General features: G+C 41.9%; 1 protein-coding gene across 2 annotated transcripts in view; it reads right to left on the minus strand.

Annotated features, from left to right (window-relative positions):
* APIP (APAF1 interacting protein) overlaps positions 1–12,985 on the minus strand; it is a 50,393-nt gene that overhangs the window by 33,901 nt on the left and 3,507 nt on the right. For both annotated transcript variants that reach the window (XM_030200792.1, XM_030200793.1), the window contains exon 2: positions 5,333–5,433. In XM_030200792.1, the coding sequence (XP_030056652.1) occupies positions 5,333–5,433 (101 nt within the window). The remainder of the gene's footprint in view (positions 1–5,332; positions 5,434–12,985) is intronic.

A 12,985-nucleotide genomic window follows, 5' to 3' on the forward strand; every position in this document is an offset into this window, starting at 1 on the left:
TTCTTCATTGCTTTTCAAGGCATCGACATTCCCTTTTTAAAATGGATAGTTCCTCTGTAAACCATGGCGAATTTCTGGACGTCTTGACCTTTTTAGTGGTAAATGGAGCAATTTTGTCTAGTATGGCTTTCACCTTGGTATCCTAAATAGCACCTATAACAGGCACCTGTGTTTAGTTTGGAAGAACTTCCATTTGCGCTTCTAAAATCTGAGGACAGGATCTGTGTAGCCCTTCAGCACTCTGGAACTGTGGTATTTGTCTGTGCTAGTCGAACAAGAAAAGGTAGAACTGCCTACAAAGACTCCAGATCCAAAACAAAAACAAAGTCTACAAAAGTAAATGCTGAATTACAGCCCCAAACATCAAGCTTTACCAGCCTGACAAAATAAAGTTTGCCTTCCATAGTCTTGCTGTTAAAACTGTGTTAAAACAAAAATATTGGAAGTCGGGTTTTCTTGCTGTTATCATAGAATGTGCTTGCTTCTTGGGTCTAAACCTTCAGAAATGCCTTGGAGTCACTTGCCTTGAGTCCATAAAGAAAAACTCCGTAGGATTTTTATACAGTGCTCTCAGAGCTGATGGAGTGCTGCGACAGCCAGGATACAGAAAGAGCAAGTTTGTGTAGACAGACTGGAAACTGATCATATTTTCTCAACACACTTCCATCTTCAGCCACACATTCCAGCAGAAAGCCTGTGTGCTTTGTACACAATGAACCCAGGCTTGCCAACAATTGAAAAATAAATCAGGAACATTTTAGGGGTAAAGGACGCATCTCAGTATAGAGAATTGCAGTAGAAACATAGAAACATGACAGCACATAAGGGCCAAATGGCCCATCCAGTCTGCCCATCCTCAGTAACCACTAACTCCTCCTTTTCCTAAGCGCTTCCACGTGCCTGTCCCATGCTTTTTAAAATTCTGACACAGTCTTCGTCTCTACGACCTCCACCGGGAAGCCATTCCATGCATCTACCACCCTTTCCGTGAAAGAGTATTTTCTTAGATTCCTCCTAAGTCTATTTCCTCTTAATTCTATGCCCTCTCATTCGAGAGTTTTCCCCTTTAAAGGCCAAAATCATAAGAGCGTACTTTCTTATTCTACATAAAGGGGTGTTATCCAAAAGTTGCCCTTTCCAAACTGTGGATTGGGACTCCAAATGGGGTCATAAAACCTGTGTTTGGGGTTATGACCTGGGAGGGCTCTCCAATGGTGTATCATTATTCTGCACCTCTAGGGGGGGTCACACAATTTTATTTGGTTGAATCATGGGTCTAAGCCACAAAAAGATTGAAAAAAATCACCATCTTAAAGACTCTGAGGTGTATTTTCAAAGTATTTAGACATTACGTGGAGGGGCATAATCAAACGCCCCGCCCAAGTTTTCCTGAGGGCGTCCTTGCAGAACGTTCCTGCGAAGGGGCGGGGAAACCCGTATTATCGAAACAAGATGGGCGTCCATCTTTTGTTTCGATAATACGGTCGGGGACGCCCAAACCTCAACATTTAGGTCGACCTTAGAGATGGTCGTCCCCGGTTTTTGGCCATAATGGAAACCAAGGACACCCATCTCAAAAACGACCAAATCCAAGTCATTTGGTCATGGGAGGAGCCAGTATTCGTAGTGCACTGGTCCCCCTGACATGCCAGGACACCAACCGGGCACCCTAGGGAGCACGGCAGTGGACTAACTGATGCACTAACTGAAAGGAAAAAGCCCTTCCCTTACTGATCCGGAAAGGAATGGGCATGCATGAAGGAAATCACATGCAAATGAGCTGCTGTTAGCTCATTTGCACACGATTTCCTTCCTAAGGAGGGGAAACCAGTGCAGAGCAGCCAAGCATTATGCGTGGCTGCTCTGCGCATACCAAAGACGGCTTCATACATGCAGACAAGCTGCATGTATAATAGCCGTCTACAACCTTAGAAAAATACAAGTCCAGGTGAAAACGTCCAAATGCTGGTCAGGGATGTCTTTTTTTTTTTAAGAGTAGGGGTGAAGGACGTCCTTCGTTATGCCTCAGTCCCTGCAACGGCAGTTGAGGACGTCCTTCGATATGCCTCCGTCCCTGTGATGGCAGTTGAGGACATCCAAAATGTGGATGTTTCTGTTAGAAGGACGTCCATGCCTATGCCTCCGACACACCCTTTATTTATTTGGATTTTGGATCACAAGTAGCAGCAGTGGGATTTGAACCGGCCACCTCTGGACTGCAAGACCAGTGCTCTAACCACTAGGCCACTCCTCTACTCCCTTGAAATTTGGCCGTCCCTGTGGGGGGCAGTTCAGGACGTCCACGCCTTCGTTATGCATCCGCTGACACACACATACCTCCCTTCCCAGGGACCTGCATACTGCTGCGATGGACCTGAGTATGACATTTCAGGCTGGCAAAAAAAGTTTTTAAAGTTGTTTTTTTTAAGGGTGGGAGGGGGTTAGTCACCACTGGGGGAGTCAGGGGAGGTCATCCCCGATTCCCTCCGGTGGTGATCTGGTCAGTTCGCACAACTTTTTGAGGCTTGATCGTAAGAAGAAATGGACCAAGTAAAGTCAGGCAAGTGCTCATCAGGGAAGCCCTTCTTTTTTCCATTATCGCTCAAGGATGCCCATCTGTTAGGCACGCCTCAGTCCCACCTTCAATATGCCTTCGACACGCCCCTGGGAACTTTGGTTGTCCCTGAGACGGGAAGCAGTTGAGGACGCCCAAAATCGGCTTTCAATTATGCCGATTTGGGCGATCCTGAGAGGATGCCCATCTCCCGATTTGTGTTGAAAGATGGGCGCCCTTCTCTTTCGAAAATAAGCCTGATAGTAACCTATGGATAAGTCTAAGTGCTTAGAAAATGAGCCCCTTTGAGGCATATTTTCAAAGCACTTTGGGAGGCTAAGTTCCATAGGTTTCTATGGAACTTTGGGAGGCTAAGTGCTTTGAAAATGAGCCTCTTGGTATTCTAAGAATCTTGCTTTAATTTTTTCCCCCCATTACTAACCACTAGAGGGAGCTCTGAATCCATATCTACATCTCATACACACATGCACACATATACACATTCTTACTAATACTGTTACTCCCTCAGAAATAAGAACAGGTCACTATTCCATTTACTTTGTAGTTCCAAAATAGAGGGTCATTTTGACCAATTTTGGATCTCAAGGCAGTTAACTGTATGCTGAAGGTTCAGTTTTTGTATGGAGACACTTCGGTCATTGTGGCCGTTCGATCAGAAGAGTTTCTAATGGTTCAAGATTTGACAGAAGCTTACCTGCATATCCTGTTTCATTCCTTATACCAAAAGTTTCTTTGTTTTGTGGTTTTGGGCCAGCAGGTGGTGGCAGTGGCTCTCAGAAAAGAGGACGTTCTTGTCCATCCTTACCCGCACGATTGGTTAATCAGAGCAAAATCATATCAAGGAAGTTTGCAAGCTACAGAGAGAGTAGTTCAATTTCTTCAATCGGTTGGGTGGTAAACCCTCTCAAGAGTTGTCTGGTGCCATCTCACTCACTTATCTAGGCGTTTCCTTAGATAATCTGCAAGGCTGAGTATTTTTGCCTCACAACAGGATTGTCAAACTTCAGGATCAGATACAGCCCCTTCTTTGCAAACTGGTACCATGTATGAGAGATCGTCAAGTATTAGGATCAATGGCAGCGACAATTGAGGTACATATGAGGCCTCTAGTAATCCTGGTGGCACGCAATTGGCATTGCAGACCTTGGTATGCCAATCTCATACGTCTCACAGTCTAGGCGGGACTGGTAGTTGGGAGGCGGGGATAGTGCTGGGCAGACTTATAGGGTCTGTGCACTGAAGAGGACAGTACAAATAAAAAAGTAGCACATGAATTTATCTTCTTGGGCAGACTGGATGGACCGTGCAGGTCTTTTTCTGCCGTCATCTACTATGTTTACTACATATGAGCATAAGAATAGCCATACTTGGTTAGACCAATGGTCCATTTAGCCCAGAATCCTGCTTCCAACAGTGGCCAATCCAGGTCACAGGTATTTGGCAGAAACCCAATTAGTAGCAACATTCTATGCTACCAATCCCGGAGCAAGAGGTGGCTTCCTCCATGCCAACCACAATATCTACTAGGTTCACATGATCAGGCATGGGTATATAGTGCTATTAAACCAGGGCTGTGGAGTCAAAGCAATTTTGGGTGAACCTGAAGTCAGTAAAAATGCACTCACTCCGACTATAGCGTCAAAATAAAATATATTTTATAATGTAAATTTATCATTTTACAAACAGAACAGAGCAGACCACTATATTAAAGAAACAGATATTTACTTCTCAAGATGCTCGACACAGTCACGTTTTGCCTTCCGAGAGGCTGTGTCAGGAGCTACACTATTTAGCATTTCTCAAGGAACTGTCCCCTAACAGAAAGTAAAAAATTCAAAGCAAACAGCAGCAAAATCTCTGTCAAGCAGAGCTCCTTCTCCTCTGTGGACTGTTCACATGCAGATCGCCTCCTCTGTGTTATAGTACACGGGACTTTATATACATACCTCTGTCGTGAGCCTAAAGTACTGGTAAAGATATTTACCATTCTTTTCATCCAGAACAAAAACATTTAAAATTTAGTAATCAGTAGGAGTCGGACTCAAAGGTTTGGTGTATTGACTTCACAGTCCTCAGTCTCACTGTTAATGCTATCTTACTACTTGTATTGTCCCAAAGAGACACACCACCTTGTGGAGTTCAGAAGCGATAACACACAAAGGTAAAACATTAAGATGCATTTGGAAATACAGACATTATCCCAGCTGTATTGGGTGCCACCACCCTGATTAAAAAGGTAACTCTCCACCCACTTTTTCTATGCAGTCGGGCTCTTAGCTGTTCTATGACCCACTGCAGGAATCTAATGACAGATTAGTTCACAGAAAATAGACAAAAAGCATTAAAGAGCTCTAAATTTTAGACAGCACCAAATAGTTGGCAGAAATAAATTACAGAGGGAATATAAGCAATAAAACAAAATAACTGAATACCACAGCATAGCTGAATTAAATGATGGACTACTAAATGTTGCTTTATAACATTTGATCCCAAATAGGGAAGTCGCTGAATCACATACATTCTGTAAAATGAAATGCAGAGATGAAGCGAGGTATTCTCCTTCCTATACACACCGACAGAGCAAAGAAGAGACTGCAGGTCCTTTTTCTGTATTACTTGGTTCTATGCAATGACAGGGAACACCTTACAGGAGGCCCTGGCTGAGCCAGGAGCGTAAGAGTGCATGCCTTTCCTCACTGTGAAATGCAAGATATCAAGCAATCAACTGACTCTCAGGTGCACAGGAACAGAGCATACCCATATTTCAGGCTGATTCCTCCTCCAGTACCTGTCAACCAGCCCAAATGATAGAACTGTCTGCATAGCTCTGGGATCAGGTTTCTTGGATGCCCTTTGTCCTGTAAAACACAAATACATAAGGATCTGTTTATCAGATTGGATGAATGGAGAAGCACTGTCTGCATAACTCTGGGATCAGGTTTCTTGGATGCCCTTTGTCCTGAAAAACACAAATACATAAGGATTTGTTTATCAGATTGGATGAATGGAGAAGCTAACCAAGTATAACACATTCATCCTAATCCCCCAAAATACAACAGCACAGGGAGGGCAGCCTTAAATGGCTACTTTTTGAGAGTCATCAAAAATGGTTAAGAAAAATCAAGATGTACACAATCTACATCTATAGGTGTGACCCCATTACCACAAAATGTGAAAAACCTGGTACTGCTTATTCACAAATGACAGATGATGCACTCGATCCTTTTGTGAACTGGATCATCTACAAAGTATTGTGAGCTCTTTGAATTTTCACTGCGCCTGTGTTAGACATTCTTGCAATTACACAAATAAACATTTATATGTTAAACATTGTGTAAGTTATTGGTCTATTTTTTTGATCTAATTATATATATACACGCACACACACACACACACATGTGCACGCAGGCACACACACATATATCTACTATATAGTCAAACCCATTTAATATCACTAAGGTTAATATCACACCCTGCAAAATATCACAGATTTTTTTTAAATCTCCGGAATTACTCCATCTATTGTAACCCCGCGTAATGTCACATATCAGTTAATGTCAAGAATTTTAGCCGCTTGGTGATTCAAATCTACCACTTAATGTCACAAAATGAGTCGCCATGCCGTTAAACAGACAGTCACAGTGTTCTTCTTTATCACGTGACAGATTCTAGTTCAGGTGCAGCTTCACACAGACTCCAATTAGCAGTGACGCGTCGGTCTACCCATGCACTTAAAATGGCAACTATGCATAGAGTGTGGATTTGGACAAATTCAAAAATGGAGATTATAAGGATGATAGATAACAACTGTAAGCGCAAAGACATTGTTGAAATGTTTGATATTGACATTTCCACTGTGTCAAAACTTGCTAACAACCGGGACAAAATAATAAAGGATTTTCATTCATCACTAGCAGCGGCAAGTGCATGCGGACTAACCTATACATAGATGTCGGAGAGGCATCGTTAAAGTGGTTTAAACAGACCCGCACTGCAAAACTTCCGGTAAGTGGGCCGATGCTTAAAGAGATTTCTGAATGACTGGCTAAAGAGGCGGGGTTACCTGAATGGAAATCTTTTAACGGATTCCTTGAACGCTTTAAAAGCGCCATAACATCATGTTCAAGGTTGCTGCTGGTGAGTGTGCTAGTGTTGAACAGGAAGCAGCGAGTGGTTGGCTTTCTCGTTTGCCAAAAATAATGGAGGGCTACAGACCCAATGATGTGTTCAACATGGATGAAACTGGCGTCTTTTACAAACTGTTACCAGACTGAATTCTGGGCTTCAAAAAACGAGAAGTGCTATGGTGGAAAAAGAGCTAAAGACCGATTCACAGCCACAATTTGCTGCAACATGTCTGGCACTGACAAGTGCTCACTGTTTGTAATTAGTAAATCACAACATCCGGTCTGTTTCAAGAATGTTAAAAGCCTTCCAGTGACCTACAAGGCATACAAATGCACATGGATGACTGGAGAACTATTTGAAAATTGAGTGTTTCAACTGATAAAAAAAAAAAAAAAATGAAACAAAGGAAAAGGAAGGTCCTGTTATTTGTGGACAATTGCCCAGCGTACACCAACATCAGTAAACTGACTGCAACAAAGCTCGCCTTTCTGCCACCAAACACATCCAGTGTGATTCAACCTTGTACCAGGATATCATCTATGCATTCAAGCAACAATACAGAAAGCGAATTGTGCGATACATTCTGCATCCAATGGAACAGAAGTGATCAGCCGACATGGGTGTCAATTGCCACTAATTTCATGCACGCTGCATGGAATTCAGTTAGCCAGGTGGCCATTATCAACTGTTTTCGCAAAGCAGTTTGATTCATCACACGTACATGAAAATGCTGGTGACACAATCAACACTGATCAGCCTTTACACATCCTGAGCGATGAGGAGTGGTCTGCAATTTTGGACGGTTCAGCGACTTTTGAACAATTTGTAATTGCTAATGATGAACAGATTTTAACTGAAAGTCCATTGAAGAAATCGCTGCAAGCTACTGTAAAAACAGTGACTGTGCTCTGGAGGATGAAGAATGTGTTGAAGATGAAATGGACGAAACAACCTTTAAAGAAATGGCCACTGTTACATTTGCCCAGTCTGTGACTGCTTTCGAAATGGTGTGTGCTTATATTCAGTACTTCATTACTAGACCAGTGAAACTCACACAGTGTAAAATCAAGATTTTTTTTTCTGCTGCAGATCAGTGCATTTGATTTGAAAGTTCCTGCCCCTTTTGTGTAATGTATAGTGTGTCAACTCTATTGAAAAAAAAAAAAGATAAAATATGAAAATAACCCTCTGGGTCTGTCTTCTCTGCTTTTAGTGCACTGTAAATTACTCCTGTTAATGTCAATTCTGCTTAATGTCACATGATTTGAACAGTGCCTTGAATGTGATATTAAGCGGGTTTAACTCTGTGTATGCATGTTCACTTGCGTGGTTCTGATTTTAGATATTTTTATTTTAATTTCTATGAACATTAAGAGGTCTTTTAACAAGACATGTTAAAAAGTGGCTGGTGCTGTTGTAAAATGGCCACCTTGCCATATTTTTGGTAATGGCCACGTGCTAATTTTCCCATTAGTTGATGGCCATTACCTTGGGAGCCCTTACCGCCACCTATTTAGGAGGCAGTATGGGCTCCTGCGCTATCAGGTAGCACACGGTAATGTGCCCATGCTACCCAATTAGCACAGGCACGCCTACTCTCTGCCCAGGGGCACACATCCTGCACCAAACTTTTTTTCCCCAGTGTGGGATTAGCATGTGCTAAGCGGAAAACTACTGCAGGATGCCAGGCCCTCCCAAGGAGTTTCTCTAACCACAACCGCTCTAAAGGACATCACATGATGTGATACCCATAAGTGAGCCTTCTTCGGAGTAGCCCCCACACTCTGGAATGCACTCCCTGAAATGTTTCACTTAACAGAAGACTATCTCTACTTCAGGAATCAGGTGAAAGCTTGGCTCTTCAACCAGGCCTTTAACACAAGAGGTGAATGAAACCGGCTGCACATACTATAGCAGGACGTGTTTATCCATTCCTACCCTAGCCAAAAATATTAGGACTAGGGGGCACACAAAAAAGCTACTGTCGCACAACAATGCTAATAAGTACTAAATGTAAAATGAACTGGAGAAACTATTTCTTCACTCAACGAGTAATTAAACTCTGGATTTCGTTGCCAGAGAATGTGGTAAAACCAATTAGCTTAGCTGGTTTTAAAAAAAGGTTTGACTAATTTCCTAAAACAAAAGTCCATAAGCCATTATTAAGATGGATTTGGGAAAATCCACTGCATAGTCTAGGATAAGCAGCATCAAATCTGTTTTGCTGTTCTGGGATCTTGCCAGGTACTTATGACCTGGAATGGCTACTGTTGGAAACAGGATACTGGGCTTGATGGACCTTCGGTCTGTCCCAGTATGGCAACGCTTATGCTCTTCTTGCATGAGGTAGGCCCGGGTTAGGCCTACTGCGCCTTAGTAAAAGAGTCCCTAAATTTTCTCAGCAGGTGTGAAAACTCCACTTCCAAAAACCCAGTACTACTCCTTCCTTGTATATATCAGATTCCCATTGATTACAGCAGTTAGGCACTATTAACGACCCATATAGCAATGTAAAAATAACAGAGGATAACGTGGCTGGGTTGATGGAATTCTCTAGTTTCTTTAAAGGGTAATTGATCATGGCTATGAATATTGCTAACAGACAAGAAACAAATCATGTCTCTGCAGGTAAACCAAAGAAAATGGATTTCACTGTTTCATCTTTAAGAGGTGCTGTTAATACTAACATAATAAATGGTGTCCTTCCGCACTCAGTTAAAGAGTACACTGAAATATCAGCTGAGTATCTCTGTTGATTTAAGGTGTTCTTACTGTAATAAGATTACCTGTGGAATGAAGTAACCTGAAGATTGTTGGCTTGTGGCCATTTGATATGCTCACATCATTTAGTTTACATCCGTTGACATTCGTAAGTGCACAGCAAGCCTAATTTGAGACCTGGCTTTCCTGGTTCTCAGCCCACTGCTTTAACCACTATGGGTGGAAAAGTAGTTCAAACAGTTTGATGACAGCCTCAAGCTTTTAGGATCCAGGAAAAAATGTCTCTCTTGCTCATTTTGTTCTTCATATTTTTGAGTGGTTTTTTTTTTTACCATTCTCTCCTTTTGCCTTCCCTTCAGCGGCAGTTGCTACCAGGGATGAGGAGTTAGTACACCAAACCTTTGACTCCTACTGATATTAGGCTTTAATTTTTTTAAATTCTGGACCTACTACTACTACTTATTTCTATAGCGCTACTAGACATACGCAGCGCTGTACACTTGAACATGAAGAGACAGTCCCTGCTCGACAGAGCTTACAATCTAATTAGGACAAACAGGACAAACAAGAGATAAGGCAATACTAAAGTGAAGATGATAAAATAAGGGTTCTGAACAAGTGAATAAGGGTTAGGAGTTAAAAGCAGCATCAAAAAGGTGGGCTTTTAGCTTAGATTTGAAGACAGCCAGAGATGGAGCTTGACGTACCCGCTCAGGAAGTCTATTCCAGGCATATGGTGCAGCAAGATAAAAGGAACGGAGTCTGGAGTTAGCGGTGGAGGAGAAGGGTGCACATAACAGAGATTTACCCAATGAACGGAGTTCCCGGGGAGGAATGTAGGGAGAGATGAGAGTGGAGAGGTACTGAGGAATGGATTTATAAGTCAATTAAAGGAGTTTGCGGAAACGGATAGGAAGCCAGTGAAGAGACTTGAGGAGAGGGCTAAAATGAGCACAACGACACTGGCGGAATATTAGTCGTGCAGCAGAATTTTGAACAGATTGAAGATGAGAGAGATGGCTAAGTGGGAGACCTGTGAGAAGCAAGAAGGGCGAATTTTGGTGATATTATAGAGAAAGAAACGACCTAAAGTACTTGTAAATACAGGATACAATTACCAGCACTTTAGATCCAGGAAAAAGAGTAAAATGATAGATTTGCCATATAATGTACATTTTTATTTTGAAGCTGGAGTTGGTACATTTTGACTTCACCCAAAAATGCTTCCAATTCCAACTCCAGCCCTAGTTGCTACAGCTTTCAACAAGCAAAGGACCTGCAGACAAGTCCATGAATTTTAAGCACACTGAATTAAAGCATGTAATGTTAGTGAGCTGATCTTGACTAGTCAACCTGAAAGCCAGAGCCACTATATAACACTAAGGAAAGCTAAAAGAACTAAATATTTACAAGATGATTGCTTGTTATTCAATGGGATTATCACTTTCAAGCCTTAAGCAGAAATGAACATCCCACATCAAATCAAGACTGCTTTCCAAGTCATAGGATGGTATAAAAGTGTAAAATTCATTTGGGTATTATTACTAAAATCTGTACCATAATAATCAAGTGCTTTATGCAGGTATATGTGTTAGGTAAAGTATGCATACTCTGAAACACACACACACACACACACGTTTACCTGCTGAAAAAATGAGCCTGGAACAGGATGGAGGACAGGGTACTAGTACGTGTGCTGGATCCATTTTCAAATACAAATAAGTATCTATATATAATATGTAAGCCGCATTGAGCCTACCATGAGTGGGAAAGCGCGGGGTACAAATGTAACAAACAAAAAAATCATTGTATGTAATTTCTGGTGCACACTTTGCATCTATTTCAATGTAGGCACAAAGAACTTGAGTACTTTTGTATCAGTGCCACTGGGATTTTCAAAGGGAGTTTCTCTTTGAAAATAAGCTTGCAGACTTGTGGAGAAACTCTTGTTACCCTTGAAATACACAGTAGATTTCTGTGTCATATTTTCTGTTGAAGTGAGAGAGCAAACATGCCAAGAAGTCTGTACTGCTCCAGTCTTATGCCACTGGCTTTAAATGACGCCCAATGAATTTTCTAGCTGACATCCTCATAGAAGATTTTAGACTTCCAAAGCCAAAGAACAACAGACTTAAGACTCTCTCTCTATACTGTACATTGGGTGCTACCAAATGTTCAATACATGCTATGTACTTCTCTAAGGGGCCCTTTTATTAAGATGCAGTAAAAAGGACCCTGCACTAGTGGCAGGGGCTGTTTTTTTGCCGTGCGCTGAAGCCCTTTTTACCGCAGCGGGTAATAAGGCCCAAAAAAAAATTAATAGCCATGTGTTAAGATTTCACTTACCATGTAGCCCTGCGGGGTGGGGTGGGGAGAGTACTTACCACCACCCACTGAGGGGGCGGTAACTGGGTAGCGCATGGCCCTGCCCGATTACTGTCAGGTTAGCGCCTGCAGAAATAGTTTTTGAAAATTTCCGCTCACGCTAGAAATGCAGTGCGCTGGAACTGCCACTGGTGGTAGCTCCAGACTGGCACACAATAAGCCTGCAGTGGGCTTACCGCTGATTTGTAAAAGGGTCCCTAAGTAAGCGAAACAAGTGATGCAACATTTCATACAGAACTTGCTTTAGAGAACTCAGAGTCCTCACAACAAAACCATGTTGCATTTTTCATGCCAATGCAGCTCTGTTGACATTCCCTGATGTGAGGTGTTCCAGATCAACCTACCCCTCTTCTCTCAGAGGCTTTACACCTTCCAGGTCATGGTTACAGCTGTAGGTGGAATGACCAGTGGAAGTTCACTGACCCATTATAGATGAGTTAAGCAAATGTACTTTGAACTATGAAAAAAAAAAAGTTTCCATTGCTGCCTGCATCCTCACTGTTTTGTTTTTGGGGGAGGGAGGGTATTTTCTTGTTCCTCTGGGCATCTGGATCAACTGGAGCTGGCCTCTGTGGGCTACAGCATCATGAGGCTTTTTCAGAGCCACCAGAGATTTTCCCACACCCTCATTTTATATTTCTGTCCATCACAAGGGGCTACAAAAAGCTACAGCTCCTTCCAGAATCCAGTCAATACCCTTAAGTACAGGCACTAGGTATTACTGACATACGAATCATTTAGTAAAATGGCTGGTCTAATGATAAAGTACATAATAAAAAATCCCTCCACTGGATTATTCTTTCAATAGCTCTTTCCGTATAGCAGAATAAAAAGCTGATCAAATAAGCAAGTTCAAACTTGGCAATGTTCTACAGCTAAATGCTAAACCTGTGGTCTGTAGTTTGATCTCTAGGACCACATTTACTAATTTACTAATAGTGCTGTTTTTAGGCTTCTGGCAAAAAAAATTAAAATCTGGAGCCATAATAATTGAAGGTTAAAAATTATTTAAAGAATCAGGAAGCTAGTCTATATAGTTCACCTAAGGATACAATTTTAGAACTTAGAAGTCAATCAGCCTTTGAAAGCTTAAGGTTTTCAGTCAAGATAATGATTACATGTATATAAAACAAAACAATTTATCTTATAACAAACATATTTTCACACAACCTTTTT

Source organism: Microcaecilia unicolor, chromosome 4 (genome assembly GCF_901765095.1).
Source record: "Microcaecilia unicolor chromosome 4, aMicUni1.1, whole genome shotgun sequence".
In the NCBI taxonomy this organism is placed as follows: Eukaryota; Metazoa; Chordata; class Amphibia; order Gymnophiona; family Siphonopidae; genus Microcaecilia; species Microcaecilia unicolor.